The sequence below is a fragment of the Aquarana catesbeiana genome, linkage group LG05 (genome assembly GCF_042186555.1).
Source record: "Aquarana catesbeiana isolate 2022-GZ linkage group LG05, ASM4218655v1, whole genome shotgun sequence".
NCBI classification, from domain to species: domain Eukaryota; kingdom Metazoa; phylum Chordata; class Amphibia; order Anura; family Ranidae; genus Aquarana; species Aquarana catesbeiana.
In genome coordinates this window covers 653,669,474-653,697,462 of record NC_133328.1, presented here as the reverse complement: position 1 = coordinate 653,697,462, position 27,989 = coordinate 653,669,474, and the positions used below count along the sequence as shown (strand labels likewise).

General features: G+C 50.6%; 1 protein-coding gene across 1 annotated transcript in view; it reads right to left on the bottom strand.

Moving 5' to 3' along the window:
• Positions 1-352: 352 nt before the first annotated feature.
• The window catches only part of GBX1 (gastrulation brain homeobox 1), a 43,957-nt gene continuing 16,320 nt past the window's right edge, over positions 353-27,989 (bottom strand). Inside the window, exon 2 of the mRNA XM_073632936.1 lies at positions 353-1,266. Within this exon, the coding sequence (XP_073489037.1) occupies positions 752-1,266 (515 nt within the window). The 3' untranslated portion in view covers positions 353-751. The remainder of the gene's footprint in view (positions 1,267-27,989) is intronic.

Below are 27,989 nucleotides of genomic sequence, written 5' to 3'. Positions count from 1 at the left end.
GACTTGTGAACACCTCATTCTTCTCTTGATCTAAGTATGGTAGGTACAACACATCACTGTGGCCTCCCATATTTAGACCAGGTAAGCCAACCATGACATGCACAAGGCATGCGATCTGCAGAGCTCCGCTCGGGCCTCTGGACCTTCCTGACCTACAAATGTGGATGTGTATGACCAGCAGATATCCAAAGACTGAAAATAGCCAAGCCGCTCTATGCGAGATTGTATGATTTCCCTGACGGAACGTTTTGTAGAGGTTCTCCCAGACACGTCACACTCCCACTTTTTTGATCCTTTTTTATTTCGGTTTCTCTGAATTAAGTGTTCAGTAAAAATGGTGACATTGTGTTGTGTCCATGGACTTGTCATGTTCTGTACAGTTCAGGTTAGTCTTTCCTATCCTTCGTATGATACAGAGAATTATGATTATTGGTGAAATAGGTTGGTTAGAATCAGTGGGAGGACTGTCCATCCCCAGAGGAGACACAAATGTTACGGATTTCTCATCGTCAAGCTGAGGATTGAGCCTTCTAGAATGGTCTTGTCAAGGTCATGGCAGTCGATAGTCCCGATCATCTGCGGTAGTCCTTAGCATAGTGCATTCATCACTGGCTTCCATATACCAAAAAGTTGACAAAGTTGTCCTGGAATTGTTCTCTGTCTACCATGAAATAGGTTTGCCTAGCTCCACCCATTATTCACTTTTCAGTTTTTAGCTCCACCCACTATCCTTTTTTTCTGCTCATCATTATTACTGTCGTGATCCCTCCATCTGTTGTGTCCTGATGGTGAAGCGATTAACATGCACAGGGATGGGCACCACAATTTTAGGGTTGCGGACGGGTTCTCCTGCGCGGCTATTGACGTTCCCAGCTTTGATGCGTTTCCATTTGGCCCTGCGGTTCTGGAACCAGATTTTGACTTGTACCTCGCTGAGCTTTAAAGTGTGGGCGATCTGAGACCTCTCAGTCAGGGAGAGGTACTTCTTACAATGGAACTCCTTCTCCAGCTCCAAGAGCTGCTCGCTGGTGAAGGCGGTTCTGCGCCGACGACTTTTCCCAGCCGTCCCGGCTCTGTCTTTCCCGAGGTCTTGCACACTGTTCTTCCCTTTACCTCGAGGTCTTCTTGGGCTGTTTCCATGATCCTGAAGATTTTCATCTCCACAGCTGTCTCCAGAAGTCTCGTCTTCTTCGTGGTCGCTACAGGCGGACTCCGACAACCGTCCTGCCGTCTTCTCCTCATCGGAGCTGCACAACTTTCCATCTCCTGGAACGACAGAACAGGGCGGGCAATTAGAAGGCTCTTTATGGTGGAGACCACCATCCACTATCTGCAAAGTGACTCCACCCACTGCCCACCACAATATAAACTGTTGGAGCCCGGGTGGGTCACCACGTTTCTCTACTCCACGTATCTATAACTTTACCAATTCATAGCTGTGACGGCTGCATTTGTTTTGTTTTTTTCCAGGCTTATTTCCTTAATTATCACTTGGTGATCCTGCTAGTAACACACTTCCTGTCCCTTTATGCATACCTCCCAACTTTGAACTTCCAAATGAGGGACACTCAAGGTAAGGGAAGGCCTGGAAGTGTGATCAGGCAGGGGGACCTGGGAGTGCGATAGGACAGAGGACCTGGAAGTGTGATAGATAAAGGGGGACCTGGAAGGGTGGTAGGAAAGGGGGACCTGGAAGTGTGATAGAACAGAGAACCTGGAAGTGTGATAGACAAAGGGGGACCTGGAAGGGTGATAGGAAAGGGGGACCTGGAAGTGTGATAGGAGGGGGGACCTGGAAGTGTGATCAGGCAAGGGGACTTGGAAGTGTGATAGGAAAAGGGGACCCGGAAGTGTGATAGAACAGAGGACCTGGAAGTGTGATAGGAGGGAGGACCTGGAAGTGTGATAGGTAAAGGAGAACTTGGAAGGGTGGTAGGAAAAGGGGACCTGGAAGTGTGATAGAACAGAGGACCTGGAAGTGTGATAGATAAAGGGGACCTGAAAGTGTAATAGGAGGGAGGACCTGGAAGTGTGATCAGGCAGGGGGACTTGGAAGTGTGATAGATAAAGGAGAACCTGGAAGGGTGGTAGGAAAAGGGGACCTGGAAGTGCGATAGGAGAGGGGGTCCTAGAAGTGTGATCAGGCAGGGTGACCTGGGCAATGTTAAAGGAGGGGGGCACCTGGGCAACATGACACTTAACTAACATCTGTTCTTTTTAACACTAGGGTGGCACCTGCAAATTATGACGGGATTAGGGTAACTGGTCAGTGTGACAACAGAAGGACCCCTGTGCACACACTATATTTGCTCAGGTGCTGGCCAAGTCCAGTGTTGGGGTTTTGGACTGGAGTCAGGAATCTGACAGTGCCTGAAAATGGTACTGTATTTGTAGGTTACGGAGCAGTCCTCCTTCATCACCAGGTGGGCGCAGCCTGGGGCGGGAGCGGTACTGACACATCACCGGATGGGAGCCCATACAGAGTTTTACCTTACGTGACTGGAGCTGCCTTGGGACAGGAAGTGGGAGCTGAAGTTGGGGGGGTGTATAGAGCTGCACAGTGGTGGTTTCCCCCTGCTGTGCATGCCTGCAAAGTGCGTCATTGGTTGCTGTGATTCTGGCAGTCCTAGCAACCAATGATCGCAAAGGGCTCCACTCTTGGACATTGCTTTGATGTATTGAGACGTCAGGACTTACATCAAATCCCGGGACAGTTCCAGTGAACCCGGGACAGTTGGGAGGAGTGCCTTTATGTCTACACTCACGTTCTACTGTATCTATGGAGGGAACCATGGTTGTCACACAGCCTGGCCTTCAAACATGTCTGCCTTTGTTCATCTCCATTAAATGTTGGATTGACGGGAATAGTGGTTTTCCACAAGAAAGGGAAGGATGTTTTCAGCTCATAGGAAGTGACAAGGATATGACATTCCTAGCAGGATCACCAGTTCTTTTATGTACCTGATGATATAAATATTTTTAACCTGAACACTAAAACGAATGCAGCCACCACCTCTGAGGACCATTATAACCAACCAATACAATAGCTGGACTTTAAATTGTGCCGCCCTCAAATGGTAAACCATGCCATTAAAACTCAAAATGTTTTATTACATCCCGTTATAAAGTTACCTGTATGGGGATTGCTTTAAAAACATTTAACAATAGTTACAGGAGTAATTTCATTGGACAATCTTCTTATACATAGCAAGAAAGTTGGTTGACACTTTTCGCTGGATCCCCTGCTTCTTCAGGACCAAATGACCCCAACTGATACGGCAGATAGCAAAGGACTCCAATCTTTATAAAAAAATTTCAAACTTTAGCCCAAGGGACCCCCATCAATAGTGAGAGGAATGTAGTCTACTGCCTTCAGGGTTCAGGGGTGCACTATGTACAGTGTGCGGGGTTCAGGGGCTTGCTGCGTACAGAGTGCAGGGTTCAGCAGTGTGCTGTGTACAGAGTGAAAGATTCAGGGGTGCGCTATGCTATGTAGAGTGCAGGGTTCAGCAGTTTGCTGCGTATAGAGTGCAGGGTTCAGGGGTGTGCTGTGTACAGAGTGCAGGGTTCAGGGGTGTGCTGTGTACAGAGTGCAGGGTTCAGGGGTGTGCTGTGTACAGAGTGTGGGGTTCTGGGGTGCACTATGTACAGAGTGCGGTGTTCAGGGGTGCGCTAAGTACAGAGTGCGAGGTTCAGGGGTGCGCTAAGTACAGAGTGCGAGGTTCAGGGGTGCGCTAAGTACAGAGTGCGAAGGTTCAGGGGTGCACTAAGTACAGAGTGCAAGGTTCAGGGGTGCGCAATGTACAGAGTGCGAGGTTCAGGGGTGCGCTAAGTACAGAGTGCGAGGTTGAGGGGTGCGCTATGTACAGAGTGCGAGGTTGAGGGGTGCACTATGTACAGAGTGCGAGGTTGAGGGGTGCTCTTAGTACAGAGTGCGAGGTTCCGAGGTGCTCTAAGTACAGAGTGCGAGGTTCAGGGGTGCGCTATGTACAGAGTGCAAGGTTCGGGAGTGTGCTATGTACAGAGTGCGAGGTGCAGGGGTGCGCTATGTACAGAGTGCAGGGTTTAGGGGTGTGCTATGTACAGAATGTGAGGTTCAGGGGTGCGCTATGTACAGATTGCGAGGTTCAGGGGTACGCTATGTATAGAGTGCAAGGTTCAGGAGTGTGCTATGTACAGAGTGTGAGGTGCAGGCGTGCGCTATGTACAGAGTGCAGGGTTCAGGGGTGCGCTATGTACAGAGTGCAGGGTTCAGGGGTGCGCTATGTACAGAGTGTGAGGTTCGGGAGTGTGCTATGTACAGAGTGTGAGGTGCAGGCGTGCGCTATGTACAGAGAGCGCACCCCTGAACCCTGCACTCTGTACATAGCGCACCCCTGAACCCTGCACTCTGTACATAGCACACCCCTAAACCTCGCACTCTGTACATAGCGCACCCCTGAACCCTGCAATGTACAGAGTGCATAGTTTAGGGGTGTGCTATGTACAGAATGCGAGGTTCAGGGGTGCGCTATGTATAGAGTGCGAGGTTCGGGAGTGTGCTATGTACAGAGTGCGAGGTGCAGTGGTGCGCTATGTACAGAGTGCAGGGTTCAGGGGTGCTCTATGTACAGAGTGCGAGGTTTAGGGTTGTGCTATGTACAGAGTGCAGGGTTCAGGGGTGCGCTATGTACAGAGTGCGAGGTTCAGGGGTGCGCTATGTACAGAGTGCGAGGTTCAGGGGTGCGCTAAGTACAGAGTGTGAGGTTCAGGGGTGCGCTAAGTACAGAGTGCGAGGTTCAGGGGTGCGCTAAGTACAGAGTGCGAGGTTCAGGGGTGCGCTAAGTACAGAGTGCGAGGTTCAGGGGTGCGCTAAGTACAGAGTGCGAGGTTCAGGGGTGCGCTAAGTACAGAGTGCGAGGTTCAGGGGTGCGCTATGTACAGAGTGCGAGGTTCAGGGGTGCGCTAAGTACAGAGTGCGAGGTTCAGGGGTGCGCTAAGTACAGAGTGCGAGGTTCAGGGGTGCGCTAGGTACAGATTGCGAGGTTCAGGGGTGCGCTATGTATAGAGTGCGAGGTTCGGGAGTATGCTATGTACAGAGTGTGAGGTGCAGGGGTGCGCTATCTACAGAGTGCTGGGTTCAGGGGTACGCTATGTACAGAGTGCGAGGTTTAGGGGTGTGCTATGTACAGATTGCGAGGTTCAGGGGTGCGCTATGTATAGAGTGCGATGTTCGGGAGTGCGCTATGTACAGAGTGCAGGGTTCAGGGGTGCGCTAAGTACAGAGTGCGAGGTTCAGGGGTGCGCTAAGTACAGAGTGCGAGGTTCAGGGGTGCGCTATGTACAGAGTGCGATGTTCAGGAGTGCGCTAAGTACAGAGTGCTGGGTTCAGGGGTACGCTATGTACAGAGTGCGAGGTTTAGGGGTGTGCTATGTACAGATTGCGAGGTTCAGGGGTGCGCTATGTATAGAGTGCGATGTTCGGGAGTGCGCTATGTACAGAGTGCAGGGTTCAGGGGTGCGCTAAGTACAGAGTGCGAGGTTCAGGGGTGCGCTAAGTACAGAGTGCGAGGTTCAGGGGTGCGCTATGTACAGAGTGCGATGTTCAGGAGTGCGCTAAGTACAGAGTGCGAGGTTCAGGGGTGCGCTATGTACAGAGTGCGAGGTTCAGGGGTGCGCTATGTACAAAGTGCAGGGTTCAGGAAAGTGCTCCATACAGAGTGCAGATATGAAATTGATTTAGTATAAAAATATAAAGTTTATTCATACACAATTAAAAAACATTGGTGCATACATCCCCATAAGTTACATAAAACAGCATGGTGCACGGGGGCTCATGTAGAGCTGTATATTTATGTGACAGTCTCTTCCTGTTATGCCCGACGCGTTTCAGGAGCGTTTCAGAGTCTCCACTCATAATATCGTCCACCGGACTCCGACCACAAAGTTGTCAAAATCCACAATTACTGACAGTTTAAAGAAACCAGAAGTGAAGTAGTTGGCGTTTCTGACGCTCATTGTATGCTTTCCCAGGCAGATGGGTTCCATTGTAAGGCGGCTTACCTCAATAAGGGCCGTGCAGCCTGAGGAGAGAGACTGATCACCGAGGAGAGAGACCAACCACCGAGGAGAGAGACTGATCACCGAGGAGAGAGACTAACCACCGAGGAGAGAGACTAACCATCGAGGAGAGAGACTGATCACCGAGGAGAGAGACTAACCACCGAGGAGAGAGACTGATCACCGAGGAGAGAGACTAACCACCGAGGAGAGAGACTGATCATTGAGGAGAGAGACTGATCACCGAGGAGAGAGACTGATCACCGAGGAGAGAGACCGATCACCGAGAAGAGAGACTGATCACCGAGGAGAGAGACTAACCATCGAGGAGAGAGACTGATCACAGAGGAGAGAGACTGATCACCGAGGAGAGAGACTGATCATCGAGGAGAGAGACTGATCACCGAGGAGAGAGACTGAGGAGAGAGACTGATCACTGAGGAGAGAGAGACTGATCACTGAGGAGAGAGACCGATCACCGAGGAGAGAGACTGATCACTGAGGAGAGAGACCGATCACTGAGGAGAGAGACCGATCCCCGAGGAGAGAGACTGATCACTGAGGAGAGAGACTAACCACCGAGGAGAGAGACTGATCATCGAGGAGAGAGACTGATCACCGAGGAGAGAGACTGAGGAGAGAGACTGATCACTGAGGAGAGAGAGACTGATCACTGAGGAGAGAGACCGATCACCGAGGAGAGAGACTGATCACTGAGGAGAGAGACCGATCCCCGAGGAGAGAGACTGATCACTGAGGAGAGAGACTGATCACCGAGGAGAGAGACTAACCATCGAGAAGAGAGACCGATCACTGAGGAGAGAGACCGATCATCGAGGAGAGAGACCGATCATCGAGGAGAGAGACTGATCACCGAGGAGGGAGACTGATCACCGAGGAAAGAGAGACTGATAACCGAGGAGAGAGACTGATCACCGAGGAGAGAGACTGATCACCGAGGAGAGAGACTAACCACTGAGCAGAGAGACTGATCACTGAGGAGAGAGACTGATCACTGAGGAGAGAGACTAATCACTGAGAAGAGAGACCAATCACTGAGAAGAGAGACCAATCACTGAGGAGAGAGACTGATCACTGAGGAGAGAGACCGAGGAGAGAGACTGATCACCGAGGAGAGAGACTGATCACTGAGGAGAGAGACTGATCACCGAGAGAGACTGATCACCGAGGAGAGGGACTGATCACCGAGGAGAGAGACTAACCACCGAGGAGAGAGACTGATCACCGAGGAGAGAGACTAACCACCGAGGAGAGAGACTGATCATTGAGGAGAGAGACTGATCACCGAGGAGAGAGACTGATCACCGAGGAGAGAGACCGATCACCGAGAAGAGAGACTGATCACCGAGGAGAGAGACTAACCATCGAGGAGAGAGACTGATCACAGAGGAGAGAGACTGATCACCGAGGAGAGAGACTAACCACCGAGGAGAGAGACTGATCATCGAGGAGAGAGACTGATCACCGAGGAGAGAGACTGAGGAGAGAGACTGATCACTGAGGAGAGAGAGACTGATCACTGAGGAGAGAGACCGATCACCGAGGAGAGAGACTGATCACTGAGGAGAGAGACCGATCACTGAGGAGAGAGACCGATCCCCGAGGAGAGAGACTGATCACTGAGGAGAGAGACTAACCACCGAGGAGAGAGACTGATCATCGAGGAGAGAGACTGATCACCGAGGAGAGAGACTGAGGAGAGAGACTGATCACTGAGGAGAGAGAGACTGATCACTGAGGAGAGAGACCGATCACCGAGGAGAGAGACTGATCACTGAGGAGAGAGACTGATCACTGAGGAGAGAGACTGATCACCGAGAGAGACTGATCACCGAGGAGAGGGACTGATCACCGAGGAGAGAGACCGATCACCGAGGAGAGAGACTGATCACTGAGGAGAGAGACCGATCACTGAGGAGAGAGACCGATCACCGAGGAGAGAGACTAATCACTGAGGAGAGAGACCGATCACCGAGGAGAGAGACTGAGGAGTGAGACTGATCACCGAGGAGAGAGACTGAGGAGAGAGACTGATCACTGAGGAGAGAGACTGATCACTGAGGAGAGAGACCGAGGAAAGAGACTGAGGAGAGAGACCGATCACTGAGGAGAGAGACCGATCACCGAGGAGAGAGACTGATCACTGAGGAGAGAGAGACTGATCACTGAGGAGAGAGAGACTGATCACTGAGGAGAGGGACCGATCACCGAGGAGAGAGACCGATCAAAGAGAAGAGAGACTGATCACTGAGGAGAGAGAGACTGATCACTGAGGAGAGAGAGACTGATCACCGAGGAGAGAGATCGATCACCGAGGAGAGAGACTGAGGAGAGAGACCGATCACCGAGGAGAGAGACCGATCACCGAGGAGAGAGACCGATCACTGAGAGAGACTGATCACTGAGGAGAGAGATTGATCACCGAGGAGAGAGACTGATCACTGAGGAGAGAGAGACTGATCACTGAGGAGAGAGACCGATCACCGAGGAGAGAGACTGAGGAGAGAGACCGATCACCGAGGAGAGAGACCGATCACTGAGGAGAGAGACTGATCACGAAGGAGAGAGACTGATCACGAAGGAGAGAGACTGATCACCGAGGAGAGAGACTGATCACCGAGGAGAGAGACTGATCACCGAGGAGAGAGAGACTGATCACTGAGGAGAGAGACCGATCACAGAGGAGAGAGACTGATCACCGAGAAGAGAGAGACTGATCACTGAGGAGAGAGACTGATCACTGAGGAGAGAGACTGAGGAGAGAGACTGATCACCGAGGAGAGAGACTGATCACTGAGGAGAGAGACTGATCACCGAGAGAGACTGATCACCGAGGAGAGAGACTGATCACCGAGGAGAGAGACCGATCACCGAGGAGAGAGACTAATCACTGAGGAGAGAGACTGATCACCGAGGAGAGAGACTGATCACCGAGGAGTGAGACCGATCACCGAGGAGAGAGAGACCGATCACCGAGGAGAGAGACTGATCACCGAGGAGAGAGACTGATCACCGAGGAGTGAGACTGATCACTGAGGAGAGAGACCGATCACCGAGGAGAGAGACTGATCACTGAGGAGAGAGACCGATCACTGAGGAGAGAGACCGATCCCCGAGGAGAGAGACTGATCACTGAGGAGAGAGACTGATCACCGAGGAGAGAGACTAACCATCGAGAAGAGAGACCGATCACTGAGGAGAGAGACCGATCATCGAGGAGAGAGACCGATCATCGAGGAGAGAGACTGATCACCAAGGAGGGAGACTGATCACCGAGGAAAGAGAGACTGATAACCGAGGAGAGAGACTGATCACCGAGGAGAGAGACTAACCACTGAGCAGAGAGACTGATCACCGAGGAGAGAGACTGATCACTGAGAAGAGAGACCAATCACTGAGAAGAGAGACCAATCACTGAGGAGAGAGACTGATCACTGAGGAGAGAGACTGAGGAGAGAGACTGATCACCGAGGAGAGAGACTGATCACTGAGGAGAGAGACTGATCACCGAGAGAGACTGATCACCGAGGAGAGAGACTGATCACCGAGGAGAGAGACCGATCACCGAGGAGAGAGACTAATCACTGAGGAGAGAGACCGATCACCGAGAAGAGAGACCGATCACCGAGGAGAGAGACCGATCACCGAGGAGAGAGAGACTGATCACCGAGGAGAGAGACTGATCACCGAGGAGAGAGACTGATCACCGAGGAGAGAGACTGATCACCGAGGAGTGAGACTGATCACTGAGGAGAGAGACCGATCACCGAGGAGAGAGACTGATCACTGAGGAGAGAGACCGATCACTGAGGAGAGAGACCGATCCCCGAGGAGAGAGACTGATCACTGAGGAGAGAGACTGATCACCGAGGAGAGAGACTAACCATCGAGAAGAGAGACCGATCACTGAGGAGAGAGACCGATCATCGAGGAGAGAGACCGATCATCGAGGAGAGAGACTGATCACCGAGGAGGGAGACTGATCACTGAGGAAAGAGAGACTGATAACCGAGGAGAGAGACTGATCACCGAGGAGATAGACTAACCACTGAGCAGAGAGACTGATCACCGAGGAGAGAGACTGATCACTGAGAAGAGAGACCAATCACTGAGAAGAGAGACCAATCACTGAGGAGAGAGACTGATCACTGAGGAGAGAGACTGAGGAGAGAGACTGATCACCGAGGAGAGAGACTGATCACTGAGGAGAGAGACTGATCACCGAGAGAGACTGATCACCGAGGAGAGAGACTGATCACCGAGGAGAGAGACCGATCACCGAGGAGAGAGACCGATCACCGAGGAGAGAGACTGATCACTGAGGAGAGAGACCGATCACTGACGAGAGAGATCGATCACTGAGGAGAGAGACCGATCACCGAGGAGAGAGACCGATCACCGAGGAGAGAGACTGAGGAGTGAGACTGATCACTGAGGAGAGAGAGACTGAGGAGAGAGACTGATCACTGAGGAGAGAGACTGATCACTGAGGAGAGAGACCGAGGAAAGAGACTGAGGAGAGAGACCGATCACTGAGGAGAGAGACCGATCACCGAGGAGAGAGACTGATCACTGAGGAGAGAGAGACTGATCACTGAGGAGAGGGACCGATCACCGAGGAGAGAGACCGATCAAAGAGAAGAGAGACTGATCACTGAGGAGAGAGAGACTGATCACTGAGGAGAGAGAGACTGATCACCGAGGAGAGAGATCGATCACCGAGGAGAGAGACTGAGGAGAGAGACTGATCACCGAGGAGAGAGACCGATCACCGAGGAGAGAGACCGATCACTGAGAGAGACTGGTCACTGAGGAGAGAGACTGATCACCGAGGAGAGAGACTGATCACTGAGGAGAGAGAGACTGATCACTGAGGAGAGAGACCGATCACCGAGGAGAGAGACCGATCACTGAGGAGAGAGACTGATCACCGAGGAGAGAGACTGATCACCGAGGAGAGAGAGACTGATCACTGAGGAGAAAGACCGATCACAGAGGAGAGAGACCGATCACCGAGGAGAGAGAGACCGATCACCGAGGAGTGAGACTGATCACCGAGGAGTGAGACTGACCACCGAGGAGAGAGAGACTGATCACCGAGGAGTGAGACTGATAACCGAGGAGAGAGACTGATCACCGAGGAGAGAGAGACTGATCACCGAGGAGAGAGAGACTGATCACTGAGGAGAGAGATCGATCACCGAGAGAGACCGATCACCGAGGAGAGAGACCGATCACTGAGGAGAGAGACCGATCACAGAGGAGAGACTGATCACCGAGGAGAGAGACTGATCACCGAGGAGAGACTGATCACCGAGGAGAGAGACTGATCACCGAGGAGAGAGACTGATCACAGAGGAGAGAGACTGATCACCGAGAGAGAGACTGATCACCGAGGAGAGAGACCGATCACCGAGGAGAGAGACCGATCACCGAGAAGAGAGACCGATCACCGAGGAAGGAGACCAATCACTGAGAGAGAGACTGATCACAGAGGAGGGAGACCGATCACTGAGGAGAGAGTGACTGATCACCGAGGAGAGAGACCGATCACCGAGGAGAGAGACCGATCACTGAGAAGAGAGACCGATCACCGAGGAGGGAGACTGATCACCAAGGAGGGAGACTGATCACTGGGGAGAGAGAGACTGATCACTGAGGAGAGAGACCGATCACCGAGGAGAGAGACCGATCACTGAGGAGAAAGACCGATCACTGTGGAGAGAGACCGACCACCGAGGAGAGAGACTGATCACTGAGAAGATAGACTGATGAGTGAGACCGACCACCGAGGAGAGAGACTGATCACAGAGGAGAGAGACTGATCACAGAGGAGAGAGACTGATCACAGAGGAGAGAGACTGATCACCGAGGAGAGAGACCGATCACTGAGAAGAGAGACCGATCACCGAGGAGGGAGACTGATCACCAAGGAGGGAGACTGATCACTGGGGAGAGAGAGACTGATCACTGAGGAGAGAGACCGATCACCGAGGAGAGAGACCGATCACTGAGGAGAGAGACCGATCACTGAGGAGAAAGACCGATCACTGTGGAGAGAGACCGACCACCGAGGAGAGAGACTGATCACTGAGAAGATAGACTGAGGAGTGAGACCGACCACCGAGGAGAGAGACTGATCACAGAGGAGAGAGACTGATCACAGAGGAGAGAGACTGATCACCGAGGAGAGAGACCGATCACCGAGGAGAAAGACCGATCATTGAGAAGAGAGACTGAGGAGAGAGACCGATCACCGAGGAGAGAGACAGATCACTGAGAAGAGAGACTGAGGAGAGAGACTGATCACCGAGGAGAGAGACCGATCACTGAGGAGAGAGACCGATCACCGAGGAGAGAGACCGATCACTGAGAAGAAAGACTGAGGAGAGAGACTGATCACCGAGGAGAGAGACCGATCACTGAGGAGAGAGACCGATCACCGAGGAGAGAGACCGATCACCAAGGAGAGAGACCGATCACTGAGAAGAGAGACTGAGGAGAAAGACCGACCACCGAGGAGAGAGACTGATCACCGAGGAGAGAGACCGATCACCGAGGAGAGAGACCGATCACCGAGGAGAGAGAATGATCACCGAGGAGAGAGACTGAACACCGAGGAGAGAGACTGATCACCGAGGAGAGAGACTGAGGAGAGAGACCGACCACCGAGGAGAGAGACTGATCACCAAGGAGAGAGACCGATCACCGAGGAGAGAGACCGATCACCGAGGAGAGAGAACGATCACCGAGGAGAGAGACTGAACACCGAGGAGAGAGACTGATCACCGAGGAGAGAGACTGATCACCGAGGAGAGAGACCGACCAACGAGGAGAGAGACTGATCACCGAGGAGAGAGACTGATCACAGAGGAGAGAGACTGAGGAGAGAGACCGACCACTGAGGAGAGAGACCGACCACTGAGGAGAGAGACTGATCACCGAGGAGAGAGACTGATCACCGAGGAGAGAGACTGATCACCGAGGAGAGAGACTGATCACCGAGGGGAGAGACCGATCACAGAGAGACCGATCACCGAGGAGAGAGAACGATCACCGAGGAGAGAGACCGATCACCGAAGAGAGAGACTGAGGAGAGAGACCGACCACCGAGGAGAGAGACTGATCACCGAGGAGAGAGACTGATCACCGAGGAGAGAGACCGATCACCGAGGAGAGAGACTGAGGAGAGAGACTGAGGAGAGAGACTGATCACTGAGGAGAGAGACTGAGGAGAGAGACTGATCACCGAGCCGAGAGACTGAGGAGAGAGACTGAGAGAGACTGATCCCCGAGGAGAGAGAACGATCACCGAGGAGAGAGACGGATCACCGAAGAGAGAGACTGAGGAGAGAGACCGACCACCGAGGAGAGAGTCTGATCACCGAGGAGAGAGACCGATCACCGAGGAGAGAGACTGAGGAGAGAGACTGATCACCGAGCAGAGAGACTGAGGAGAGAGACTGATCAGCGAGGAGAGAGACTGAGGAAAGAGACTGAGGAGAGAGACTGATCACCGAGCAGGGAGACTGAGGAGAGAGACTGATCACCGAGGAGAGAGACTGAGGAGAGAGACTGAGGAGAGAGACTGATCACCGAGGAGAGAGACTGAGGAGTGAGACTGATCACCGAGGAGAGAGACTGAGGAGAGAGACTGATCACTGAGGAGAGAGACTGATCACTGAGGAGAGAGACTGATCACCGAGGAGAGAGACTGAGGAGAGAGACTGATCACTGAGGAGAGAGACTGAGGAGAGAGACTGATCACCGAGGAGAGAGACTGAGGAGAGAGACTGAGGAGAGAGACTGATCACCGAGGAGAGAGACTGAAGAGAGAGACTGATCACCGAGGAGAGAGACTGATCACAGAGGAGAGATACTGATCACCGAGGAGAGAGACTGAGGAGAGAGACTGATCACCGAGGAGAGAGACTGAGGAGAGAGACTGAGGAGAGAGACTGATCACTGAGGAGAGAGACTGAGGAGAGAGACTGATCACCGAGGAGAGAGACTGATCACCGAGGAGAGAGACTGAGGAGAGAGACTGAGGAGAGAGACTGATCACTGAGGAGAGAGACTGAGGAGAGAGACTGATCACCGAGGAGAGAGACTGATCACAGAGGAGAGAGACTGATCACTGAGGAGAGAGACTGAGAAGAGAGACTGATCACCGAGGAGAGAGACTGAGGAAAGAGACTGAGGAGAGAGACTGAGGAGAGAGACTGAGGAGGGAGCGGTCCACAAGCAAACAATCCCCTCCCCCCACAATGACATTCGGTGCGATTCTCGGACCCTCCATTGTTATGATCAGAGGAGAGAGACTAACCATCGAGAAGAGAGACCGATCACTGAGGAGAGAGACTGATCACCGAGGAGGGAGACTGATCACCGAGGAAAGAGAGACTGATAACCGAGGAGAGAGACTGATCACTGAGAAGAGAGACCAATCACTGAGAAGAGAGACCAATCACTGAGGAGAGAGACTGATCACTGAGGAGAGAGACTGAGGAGAGAGACTGATCACTGAGGAGAGAGACTGATCACTGAGGAGAGAGACTGATCACCGAGAGAGACTGATCACCGAGGAGAGAGACTGAGGAGAGAGACTGATCACCGAGGAGAGAGACTGAGGAGAGAGACTGAGGAGAGAGACTGATCACTGAGGAGAGAGACTGAGGAGAGAGACTGAGGAGAGAGACTGATCACCGAGGAGAGAGACTGAGGAGAGAGACTGATCACCGAGGAGAGAGACTGAGGAGAGAGACTGAGGAGAGAGACTGATCACTGAGGAGAGAGACTGAGGAGGGAGACTGATCACTGAGGAGAGAGACTGATCACTGAGGAGAGAGACTGAGGAGAGAGACTGAGGAGAGAGACTGATCACTGAGGAGAGAGACTGATCACTGAGGAGAGAGACTGATCACTGAGGAGAGAGACTGAGGAGGGAGACTGAGGAGGGAGACTGATCACTGAGGAGAGAGACTGATCACTGAGGAGAGAGACTGATCACAGAGGAGAGAGACTGATCACTGAGGAGAGAGACTGAGGAGGGAGACTGAGGAGAGAGACTGATCACTGAGGAGAGAGACTGATCACTGAGGAGAGAGACTGAGGAGAGAGACTGAGGAGAGAGACTGATCACAGAGGAGAGAGACTGATCACTGAGGAGAGAGACTGAGGAGGGAGACTGAGGAGAGAGACTGATCACTGAGGAGAGAGACTGATCACTGAGGAGAGAGACTGAGGAGAGAGACTGAGGAGAGAGACTGATCACTGAGGAGAGAGACTGATCACTGAGGAGAGAGACTGAGGAGAGAGACTGATCACTGAGGAGAGAGACTGATCACTGAGGAGAGAGATTGATCACAGAGGAGAGAGACTGATCACTGAGGAGAGAGACTGAGGAGGGAGACTGAGGAGGGAGACTGAGGAGAGAGACTGAGGAGAGAGACTGAGGAGAGAGACTGATCACTGAGGAGAGAGACTGAGGAGAGAGACTGAGGAGAGAGACTGATCACTGAGGAGAGAGACTGATCACTGAGGAGAGAGACTGATCACAGAGGAGAGAGACTGATCACTGAGGAGAGAGACTGAGGAGGGAGACTGAGGAGGGAGACTGAGGAGAGAGACTGAGGAGAGAGACTGAGGAGAGAGACTGATCACTGAGGAGAGAGACTGATCACTGAGGAGAGAGATTGAGGAGAGAGACTGATCACTGAGGAGAGAGACTGAGGAGAGAGACTGAGGAGAGAGACTGATCACTGAGGAGAGAGATTGATCACAGAGGAGAGAGACTGATCACTGAGGAGAGAGACTGAGGAGGGAGACTGAGGAGGGAGACTGAGGAGAGAGACTGAGGAGAGAGACTGAGGAGAGAGACTGATCACTGAGGAGAGAGACTGAGGAGAGAGACTGAGGAGAGAGACTGATCACTGAGGAGAGAGACTGATCACTGAGGAGAGAGACTGATCACAGAGGAGAGAGACTGATCACTGAGGAGAGAGACTGAGGAGGGAGACTGAGGAGGGAGACTGAGGAGAGAGACTGAGGAGAGAGACTGAGGAGAGAGACTGATCACTGAGGAGAGAGACTGATCACTGAGGAGAGAGATTGAGGAGAGAGACTGATCACTGAGGAGAGAGACTGAGGAGGGAGACTGAGGAGGGAGACTGAGGAGAGAGACTGAGGAGAGAGACTGAGGAGAGAGACTGATCACTGAGGAGAGAGACTGATCACTGAGGAGAGAGACTGATCACCGAGGAGAGAGACTGATCACTGAGGAGAGAGACTGAGGAGAGAGACTGAGGAGAGAGACTGATCACTGAGGAGAGAGACTGATCACTGAGGAGAGAGATTGAGGAGGGAGACTGAGGAGGGAGCGGTCCACAAGCAAACAATCCCCTCCCCCCACAATGACATTCGGTGCGATTCTCGGACCCTCCATTGTTATGATTAGAAGTTGATCGATTTCTTACACAAAAATATTGGAAAAAGAATCCAAACAGAAGTCCTTCTACAAGGAGCCGCTGATATCTTTCGTTATTTATCTTTATTGATAAACCTTGAAGTATAAATTGAGATGTAAATACAAATGAAATGAAAGTATTTCCCCTCCATCCTATGATTAAAGGAAGACGTCTTCCAGGGGACATGGGTGGTCACCTTACTCACCTCTCGATCACTCGTCATGCACACACACACACACCCGGGTCTGATGGATACATTTAGCGAAGGTTGCTGAAATATAACAAGGATTGAGTAGAAATCCAGGGCTTATTGGTCAGAACAATTGTCTGTATTCGATCTGCATTAGTGGAGGAGATTTGCACACGTGGGATCGATCTTGATGTATCGATTGAATAACAAGCATACATACAGTGCAGCACAGTTGGTTACGGGAGTCAGCGATTCCTCACCTGACAGAGTCCCCTGTTATTTTTCATATAGTAGCTTATTCTGATCGCTCACCATTAGGCGTCTTGTTCTGGTCGACTCTCGATCCTCAGATCGATCCTCAGATATTGCCGCCATCTCCTTGCTGGAAGGGAGTCCGTGCGCTCCAAGCACTGTTGGTTCCTCCAATTGAGGCTTACGATAAGCAGCGAGGTTCACAATCGTCCAACTCAGCAGTATCCAGGGACTGTATAAAAAGTGATGTAACAAGCCGCATCCGGAGAACAATAGGGTGAGGATGACATTTGAATTTGACGGTCGTTGTCAATCCCAAGAAGTGAAGATCTATGGAGGTGGTTCAAGGTATTTGGGCATCCAGAGGTCCCGCCCACCACGGTGACAAGATGCTAATGATCGATTTCTCACCTTCTCTTCATGTCACCCCAACACTCGGATATTTGTTTTATAAATATAATTTGCTCATCATATGAAGAAAAATATCCAGAATCCCCCTTTATATCAGAACTCCGAGGACTCTGATGTAAGGAGAGGACTCTGATGTATGGAGAGGACTCTGATGTATGGAGAGGACTCTGATGTACGGAGAGGACTCTGATGTAGGGAGAGGACTCTGATGTACGGAGAGGACTCTGATGTACGGAGAGGACTCTGATGTACGGAGAGGACTCTGATGTAGGGAGAGGACTCTGATGTATGGAGAGGACTCTGATGTACGGAGAGGACTCTGATGTACGGAGAGGACTCTGATGTAGGGAGAGGACTCTGATGTAAGGAAAGGACTCTGATGTACGGAGAGGACTCTGATGTAAGGAGAGGACTCTGATGTACGGAGAGGACTCTGATGTAAGGAGAGGACTCTGATGTACGGAGAGGACTCTGATGTATGGAGAGGACTCTGATGTATGGAGAGGACTCTGATGTACGGAGAGGACTCTGATGTACGGAGAGGACTCTGATGTATGGAGAGGACTCTGATGTATGGAGAGGACTCTGATGTACGGAGAGGACTCTGATGTAAGGAGAGGACTCTGATGTACGGAGAGGACTCTGATGTAAGGAGAGGACTCTGATGTACGGAGAGGACTCTGATGTACGGAGAGGACTCTGATGTATGGAGAGGACTCTGATGTAAGGAGAGGACTCTGATGTATGAAGAGGACTCTGATGTAAGGAGAGGACTCTGATGTACGGAGAGGACTCTGATGTACGGAGAGGACTCTGATGTAAGGAGAGGACTCTGATGTATGGAGAGGACTCTGATGTATGGAGAGGACTCTGATGTAAGGAGAGGACTCTGATGTAGGGAGAGGACTCTGATGTAAGGGGGGACTCTGATGTAAGGAGAGGACTCTGATGTATGGAGAGGACTCTGATGTAGGGAGAGGACTCTGATGTACGGAGAGGACTCTGATGTAAGGAGAGGACTCTGATGTACGGAGAGGACTCTGATGTAAGGAGAGGACTCTGATGTACGGAGAGGACTCTGATGTAAGGAGAGGACTCTGATGTACGGAGAGGACTCTGATGTAAGGAGAGGACTCTGATGTAAGGAGAGGACTCTGATGTAAGGAGAGGACTCTGATGTATGGAGAGGACTCTGATGTATGGAGAGGACTCTGATGTAAGGAGAGGACTCTGATGTAGGGAGAGGACTCTGATGTAAGGGGGGACTCTGATGTAAGGAGAGGACTCTGATGTACGGAGAGGACTCTGATGTACGGAGAGGACTCTGATGTACGGAGAGGACTCTGATGTAAGGAGAGGACTCTGATGTAGGGAGAGGACTCTGATGTAGGGAGAGGACTCTGATGTACGGAGAGGACTCTGATGTAAGGAGAGGACTCTGATGTACGGAGAGGACTCTGATGTAAGGAGAGGACTCTGATGTACGGAGAGGACTCTGATGTAAGGAGAGGACTCTGATGTACGGAGAGGACTCTGATGTAAGGAGAGGACTCTGATGTAAGGAGAGGACTCTGATGTATGGAGAGGACTCTGATGTAAGGGGGGACTCTGATGTATGGAGAGGACTCTGATGTACGGAGAGGACTCTGATGTAAGGAGAGGACTCTGATGTACGGAGAGGACTCTGATGTAAGGAGAGGACTCTGATGTAAGGGGGGACTCTGATGTATGGAGAGGACTCTGATGTAAGGAGAGGACTCTGATGTAAGGAGAGGACTCTGATGTAGGGAGAGGACTCTGATGTAAGGAGAGGACTCTGATGTATGGAGAGGACTCTGATGTATGGAGAGGACTCTGATGTACGGAGAGGACTCTGATGTATGGAGAGGACTCTGATGTACGGAGAGGACTCTGATGTAAGGAGAGGACTCTGATGTAGGGAGAGGACTCTGATGTACGGAGAGGACTCTGATGTACGGAGAGGACTCTGATGTAAGGAGAGGACTCTGATGTATGGAGAGGACTCTGATGTATGGAGAGGACTCTGATGTACGGAGAGGACTCTGATGTAAGGAGAGGACTCTGATGTATGGAGAGGACTCTGATGTATGGAGAGGACTCTGATGTACGGAGAGGACTCTGATGTAAGGAGAGGACTCTGATGTAGGGAGAGGACTCTGATGTAAGGAGAGGACTCTGATGTAAGGAGAGGACTCTGATGTACGGAGAGGACTCTGATGTACGGAGAGGACTCTGATGTACGGAGAGGACTCTGATGTAAGGAGAGGACTCTGATGTACGGAGAGGACTCTGATGTAAGGAGAGGACTCTGATGTATGGAGAGGACTCTGATGTATGGAGAGGACTCTGATGTACGGAGAGGACTCTGATGTAAGGAGAGGACTCTGATGTAAGGAGAGGACTCTGATGTAAGGAGAGGACTCTGATGTACGGAGAGGACTCTGATGTATGGAGAGGACTCTGATGTACGGAGAGGACTCTGATGTAAGGAGAGGACTCTGATGTAGGGAGAGGACTCTGATGTAAGGAGAGGACTCTGATGTAAGGAGAGGACTCTGATGTAAGGAGAGGACTCTGATGTACGGAGAGGACTCTGATGTAAGGAGAGGACTCTGATGTATGGAGAGGACTCTGATGTATGGAGAGGACTCTGATGTAAGGAGAGGACTCTGATGTAAGGGGGGACTCTGATGTAAGGAGAGGACTCTGATGTATGGAGAGGACTCTGATGTATGGAGAGGACTCTGATGTATGGAGAGGACTCTGATGTATGGAGAGGACTCTGATGTAAGGGGGGACTCTGATGTACGGAGAGGACTCTGATGTAAGGGGGGACTCTGATGTAAGGGGGGACTCTGATGTACGGAGAGGACTCTGATGTAAGGGGGGACTCTGATGTATGGAGAGGACTCTGATGTATGGAGAGGACTCTGATGTAAGGAGAGGACTCTGATGTAAGGGGGGACTCTGATGTATGGAGAGGACTCTGATGTATGGAGAGGACTCTGATGTAAGGAGAGGACTCTGATGTAAGGAGAGGACTCTGATGTAAGGAGAGGACTCTGATGTAAGGGGGGACTCTGATGTATGGAGAGGACTCTGATGTAAGGGGGGACTCTGATGTATGGAGAGGACTCTGATGTAAGGAGAGGACTCTGATGTAAGGAGAGGACTCTGATGTAAGGAGAGGACTCTGATGTATGGAGAGGACTCTGATGTAAGGAGAGGACTCTGATGTACGGAGAGGACTCTGATGTATGGAGAGGACTCTGATGTATGGAGAGGACTCTGATGTAAGGAGAGGACTCTGATGTAAGGAGAGGACTCTGATGTAAGGGAGAACTCTGATGTATGGAGAGGACTCTGATGTAAGGAGAGGACTCTGATGTAAGGGGGGACTCTGATGTATGGAGAGGACTCTGATGTAAGGGGGGACTCTGATGTATGGAGAGGACTCTGATGTAAGGAGAGGACTCTGATGTACGGAGAGGACTCTGATGTATGGAGAGGACTCTGATGTATGGAGAGGACTCTGATGTAAGGAGAGGACTCTGATGTAAGGAGAGGACTCTGATGTAAGGGAGAACTCTGATGTATGGAGAGGACTCTGATGTAAGGAGAGGACTCTGATGTAAGGGGGGACTCTGATGTACGGAGAGGACTCTGATGTATGGAGAGGACTCTGATGTAAGGAGAGGACTCTGATGTATGGAGAGGACTCTGATGTACGGAGAGGACTCTGATGTAAGGAGGGGACTCTGATGTATGGAGAGGACTCTGATGTATGGAGAGGACTCTGATGTACGGAGAGGACTCTGATGTAAGGAGAGGACTCTGATGTAAGGAGAGGACTCTGATGTACGGAGAGGACTCTGATGTAAGGAGAGGACTCTGATGTACGGAGAGGACTCTGATGTAAGGAGAGGACTCTGATGTACGGAGAGGACTCTGATGTAAGGAGAGGACTCTGATGTACGGAGAGGACTCTGATGTAAGGAGAGGACTCTGATGTATGGAGAGGACTCTGATGTAAGGAGAGGACTCTGATGTAGGGAGAGGACTCTGATGTATGGAGAGGACTCTGATGTAAGGAGAGGACTCTGATGTAAGGGGGGACTCTGATGTATGGAGAGGACTCTGATGTACGGAGAGGACTCTGATGTAAGGAGAGGACTCTGATGTACGGAGAGGACTCTGATGTAAGGAGAGGACTCTGATGTAAGGGGGGACTCTGATGTAGGGAGAGGACTCTGATGTATGGAGAGGACTCTGATGTACGGAGAGGACTCTGATGTATGGAGAGGACTCTGATGTACGGAGAGGACTCTGATGTAAGGAGAGGACTCTGATGTAGGGAGAGGACTCTGATGTACGGAGAGGACTCTGATGTACGGAGAGGACTCTGATGTAAGGAGAGGACTCTGATGTATGGAGAGGACTCTGATGTATGGAGAGGACTCTGATGTACGGAGAGGACTCTGATGTAAGGAGAGGACTCTGATGTATGGAGAGGACTCTGATGTATGGAGAGGACTCTGATGTACGGAGAGGACTCTGATGTAAGGAGAGGACTCTGATGTAGGGAGAGGACTCTGATGTAAGGAGAGGACTCTGATGTAAGGAGAGGACTCTGATGTACGGAGAGGACTCTGATGTATGGAGAGGACTCTGATGTACGGAGAGGACTCTGATGTAAGGAGAGGACTCTGATGTACGGAGAGGACTCTGATGTAAGGAGAGGACTCTGATGTATGGAGAGGACTCTGATGTATGGAGAGGACTCTGATGTACGGAGAGGACTCTGATGTAAGGAGAGGACTCTGATGTAAGGAGAGGACTCTGATGTAAGGAGAGGACTCTGATGTAAGGAGAGGACTCTGATGTACGGAGAGGACTCTGATGTATGGAGAGGACTCTGATGTAAGGAGAGGACTCTGATGTAAGGAGAGGACTCTGATGTACGGAGAGGACTCTGATGTATGGAGAGGACTCTGATGTACGGAGATGACTCTGATGTAAGGAGAGGACTCTGATGTAGGGAGAGGACTCTGATGTAAGGAGAGGACTCTGATGTACGGAGAGGACTCTGATGTAAGGAGAGGACTCTGATGTACGGAGAGGACTCTGATGTAAGGGGGGAGTCTGATGTACGGAGAGGACTCTGATGTAGGGAGAGGACTCTGATGTAAGGAGAGGACTCTGATGTAAGGAGAGGACTCTGATGTACGGAGAGGACTCTGATGTACGGAGAGGACTCTGATGTAAGGAGAGGACTCTGATGTACGGAGAGGACTCTGATGTAAGGAGAGGACTCTGATGTAAGGAGAGGACTCTGATGTAAGGGGGGAGTCTGATGTATGGAGAGGACTCTGATGTATGGAGAGGACTCTGATGTATGGAGAGGACTCTGATGTACGGAGAGGACTCTGATGTACGGAGAGGACTCTGATGTAGGGAGAGGACTCTGATGTAAGGAGAGGACTCTGATGTAAGGAGAGGACTCTGATGTAGGGAGAGGACTCTGATGTAAGGAGAGGACTCTGATGTAAGGAGAGGACTCTGATGTACGGAGAGGACTCTGATGTACAGAGAGGACTCTGATGTACGGAGAGGACTCTGATGTACGGAGAGGACTCTGATGTACGGAGAGGACTCTGATGTAGGGAGAGGACTCTGATGTATGGAGAGGACTCTGATGTACGGAGAGGACTCTGATGTAAGGAGAGGACTCTGATGTAAGGAGAGGACTCTGATGTAGGGAGAGGACTCTGATGTAAGGAGAGGACTCTGATGTAAGGAGAGGACTCTGATGTACGGAGAGGACTCTGATGTAAGGAGAGGACTCTGATGTACGGAGAGGACTCTGATGTACGGAGAGGACTCTGATGTAAGGAGAGGACTCTGATGTAAGGAGAGGACTCTGATGTAAGGAGAGGACTCTGATGTAAGGAGAGGACTCTGATGTACGGAGAGGACTCTGATGTAAGGAGAGGACTCTGATGTACGGAGAGGACTCTGATGTATGGAGAGGACTCTGATGTAAGGAGAGGACTCTGATGTATGGAGAGGACTCTGATGTACGGAGAGGACTCTGATGTAAGGAGAGGACTCTGATGTATGGAGAGGACTCTGATGTAAGGAGAGGACTCTGATGTATGGAGAGGACTCTGATGTACGGAGAGGACTCTGATGTAAGGAGAGGACTCTGATGTAAGGAGAGGACTCTGATGTACGGAGAGGACTCTGATGTAAGGAGAGGACTCTGATGTAAGGAGAGGACTCTGATGTATGGAGAGGACTCTGATGTACGGAGAGGACTCTGATGTACGGAGAGGACTCTGATGTACGGAGAGGACTCTGATGTAGGGAGAGGACTCTGATGTAAGGAGAGGACTCTGATGTAAGGAGAGGACTCTGATGTACGGAGAGGACTCTGATGTACGGAGAGGACTCTGATGTAGGGAGAGGACTCTGATGTACGGAGAGGACTCTGATGTACGGAGAGGACTCTGATGTATGGAGAGGACTCTGATGTACGGAGAGGACTCTGATGTAAGGAGAGGACTCTGATGTACGGAGAGGACTCTGATGTAAGGAGAGGACTCTGATGTATGGAGAGGACTCTGATGTACGGAGAGGACTCTGATGTAAGGAGAGGACTCTGATGTATGGAGAGGACTCTGATGTATGGAGAGGACTCTGATGTACGGAGAGGACTCTGATGTAAGGAGAGGACTCTGATGTATGGAGAGGACTCTGATGTAAGGAGAGGACTCTGATGTAAGGAGAGGACAGGGATGAATGGATGGTGAGCTCACTTACCCCTTGGCTCCTCCCATCCATATATATCTGAGGCTCAGCGTCAGGGAGTGGAGTGTGGGGGAGGGGTACAGATCTATCCCTCTCTCAGCTCTGTGTGCCCCCCCTGTGAGGCCAGATTCACTCACTAGTGTGGCCCCGTGTCTCATAGTGTGGCCCCTTGTCTCATAGTGTGACCCCTTGTCCTCTAGTGTGGCCCCGTGTCTGATAGTGGGCCCCCGTGTCTCATAGTGTGGCCCCGTGTGTCTCATAGTGTGGCCCCTTGTCTGATAGTGTGGCCCCGTGTCTCATAGTATGGCCCCTTGTCTGATAGTGTGGCCCCTTGTCTGATAGTGTGGCCCCGTGTCTCATAGTGTGGCCCCTTGTCTCATAGTGTGGCCCCTTGTCTGATAGTGTGGCCCCGTGTCTCATAGTATGGCCCCTTGTCTGATAGTGTGGCCCCTTGTCTGATAGTGTGGCCCCTTGTCTGATAGTGTGGCCCCGTGTCTCATAGTGTGGCCCCCGTGTCTCATAGTGTGGCCCCTTGTCTGATAGTGTGGCCCCGTGTCTCATAGTGTGGCCCCTTGTCTCATAGTGTGGCCCCTTGTCTGATAGTGTGGCCCCGTGTCTTGTAGTGTAGCCCTGTGTCTCATAGTGTGGCCCCTTGTCTGATAGTGTGGCCCCGTGTCTTGTAGTGTAGCCCTGTGTCTCATAGTGTGGCCCCCGTGTCTCATAGTGTGGCCCCCGTGTCTCATAGTGTGGCCCCTTGTCTGATAGTGTGGCCCTGTGTCTCATAGTGTGGCCCCTTGTCTGATAGTGTGGCCCCCTTGTCTGATAGTGTGGCCCCTTGTCCTGATAGTGTGGCCCCTTGTCCTGATAGTGTGGCCCTCATGTCTCATAGTGTGGTCCCGTGTCCTCTTACACTCCTTGAAGATGATTGGTTTATTTCCTATGCTGGGATCCCCATTGAGATATTTGTAGATTGTTATCATATCTCTTCTCCAGATATAATAAGTTCAGAGCTCCCAACCTTTCCTCATAGCTGAGATCCTCCTCCAGACTCTTTATCAGTGGGAATTCTTCAGCAGTCCCACTATTGTTATTCGTTTTTATTTATTCCGTACATTTTATGGCTCTGGGTAACTTCTGTATAATTTCATCTGATGATGGAACTTCTTCAACCTTTTTCTACTATTTATACTTTTTAACATTGAAGTCAATAGGAGCTTCAAATCCTTCAAATCTTCTTCCGCTCCCAAAACTTTCACCTCCAGACACCAAACTCTAAAATCTTCACAAAATATTCCTCTATCTGCTTTTATCTTTTCAGTTTGATTTCTTTTACAGTTTGTGTGGAAAACCTGTTTAAGTTTAGTGATTATTTCAGGAGATTCTATCGATTAAACAGAGTGTATTGGGCTGCTTAGAGTGGATGATGTCATAGCTGAGAGTGGATGATGTCATAGCTGAGAGTGGATGATGTCATAGTGCACAGAGCCTTCAAAGAGATCATCTTCTCTATAAATCGCTCTCACGCCCACAAGATCCGCTTGTCATACACAATTTATACATCGAATCGAAGGTATTTTTGTCTAGTTTCAGGCAATGTGCTCAGTTTTGTGATTCGCCTTTTACTTTTGGCTGCTTGAGCTTCCAAATGACAAGAGTTCTACACTGTCTTCCATTGACTGTCCTGTATAAAATTCTTCACATTTCCCAGAGAAACGCACAGCCAACTTCTTTCTTAAATCGCTGACATGCCGACATTTTTAAGTTTATCAACATAAATGTTATAGCGATACGTTCACAAAGACCTCGTGTCTCTAACGGTGAAGTCGCTGTTTCCATAGCATGTACTGTTGTGGATTTATTAAGGTTTGTTTGAATGCGTCTCTCACACTGTCTCTCATTAGGTGTGGAGATTAAAGCGGGGTTCCCGTGACCATTCCCATTTTTTTTTTTATCATTCTGACACATGTACAATCATTAAGTGACACTCCCTGTTTCAGTTGTTTTAAGCTGCTGCTGTCCGTTTTCGTTTTAAATAAATATTTATAAAACTCGATCATGGCCGTTCCCCGATGAAGCCCACAAACATGAATTTCCGGGATCTGGAGAATGCTGACCTCCCAGCATTCACCGCTATTTCCCGCGCATGCTCAGTATTTACGGTGAGCAGCCCTGTAAACTTCAGGGTTGCCATCACAACGGGTGGGCGTTGTCGTCGAAATCCCACGAGAACTGGCGGCAGGCCTCCGCAATGACTCCTGGGAATAATGACAGGAGCTCCCAGGAGACATTGCAGCTACAAAGGAAATTGGGAAATAGCCGCAGATGTCCCGCCCATATCCGCAGGGAGCGCAGAGATGGACATTGAAAAAACACAAAATATATATATCCGTTTATAACTGAATAGTCATGACATGTGATTGAGCAAAACTTGTAAAATAGGGTGGAGCTCCGCTTTAACCTTTAAATCTTCCACATCTTTCATATATTTAGTGAAATTCGTGTTTAAAACCATCCCTACTTTTCTCACTATTCTCACTTCAACTTTTTCTTACGGATTTCAGCTTTTCAGCATTCCCACTTCTCATTTTCTAGTTATCTTTGTTGCCCTTCTTTGTACTCGCTCCATTTCCAGTACATCCTTCCTGAGGACTGGTGCCCAGAACTGGACAGCATACTCCAGGTGCGGCCGGACCAGAGTCTTGTAGAGCGGGAGAATTATCGTTTTATCTCTGGAGTTGATCCCCCTTTTTAATGCCAATATTCTGTTTGCTTTATTAGCAGCAGCTTGGCATTGCATGTCATTGCTGAGCCTATCATCTACTAGGACCCCCAGGTCCTTTTCCATCCTAGATCCCCCCAGAGGTTCTCCCCCCAGTCTATAGATTGACTTCAGATTTTTACCACCCAAATGCATTATTTTACATTTTTCTACATTGAACCTCATTTGCCATGTAGTTGCCCCTCCCCCATTCATTTGTTCAGATCTTCTTGCAAGGTTTCCACATCCTGCGGAGAAGTTATTGCCCTGCTTAGCTTAGTATTGTCCACAAATACAGAGATTGAACTGTTTATCCCATCCCCCAGATCGTTTATGAACACATTAAATAGGATTGGTCCCAGCACAGAACCCTGGGGGACCCCACTACCCACCCCTGACCATTCTGAGTACTCCCCATTTATCACCACCCTCTGAACTCGCCCTTGTAGCCAGTTTTTTACCCAGGAATGAACCTTCTGGTCCACGTAGATGAAGCACCAAACCACATGGAGCCACGTGGTGTCTCTCCTAAGGGGTCTGTTCAGATGTTCCACCAAATGACTGGTAACCACACCCACTAACCACACCCCCTGTGCGAATCGCCATCGCGGTACTTCGGCTGATTTAAGAGCTCCAGGGGGCGCCACCCGCAATCCCTCCTGACTGAGAAGAGAACGGAGATGTACACAGAATACTGATTATGAACATCGATCGGTCTTCTCCCCCAGTCAGTCCCCTCCCCCCCCACAGTTACAAACACCTCCCTAGGACATACTTAACCCCTTGATCGCCCCCTAGTGTTAACCCCTTCCCTGCCAGTGACATTTACACATTAATCAGTGCATTAATATAGCTCTGATCGCTCTATAACTGTCAATGGTCCAAAAATGTGTCAAAAGTGTCCGACGTGTCCACCGCAATGTCGCAGTCCTGCTACAAATCGCAGATTGCCGCCATTACCAGTAAAATAAATAAACATGCCATAAATCGATCCCCTATTTTGTAGACACTATAAATTGTG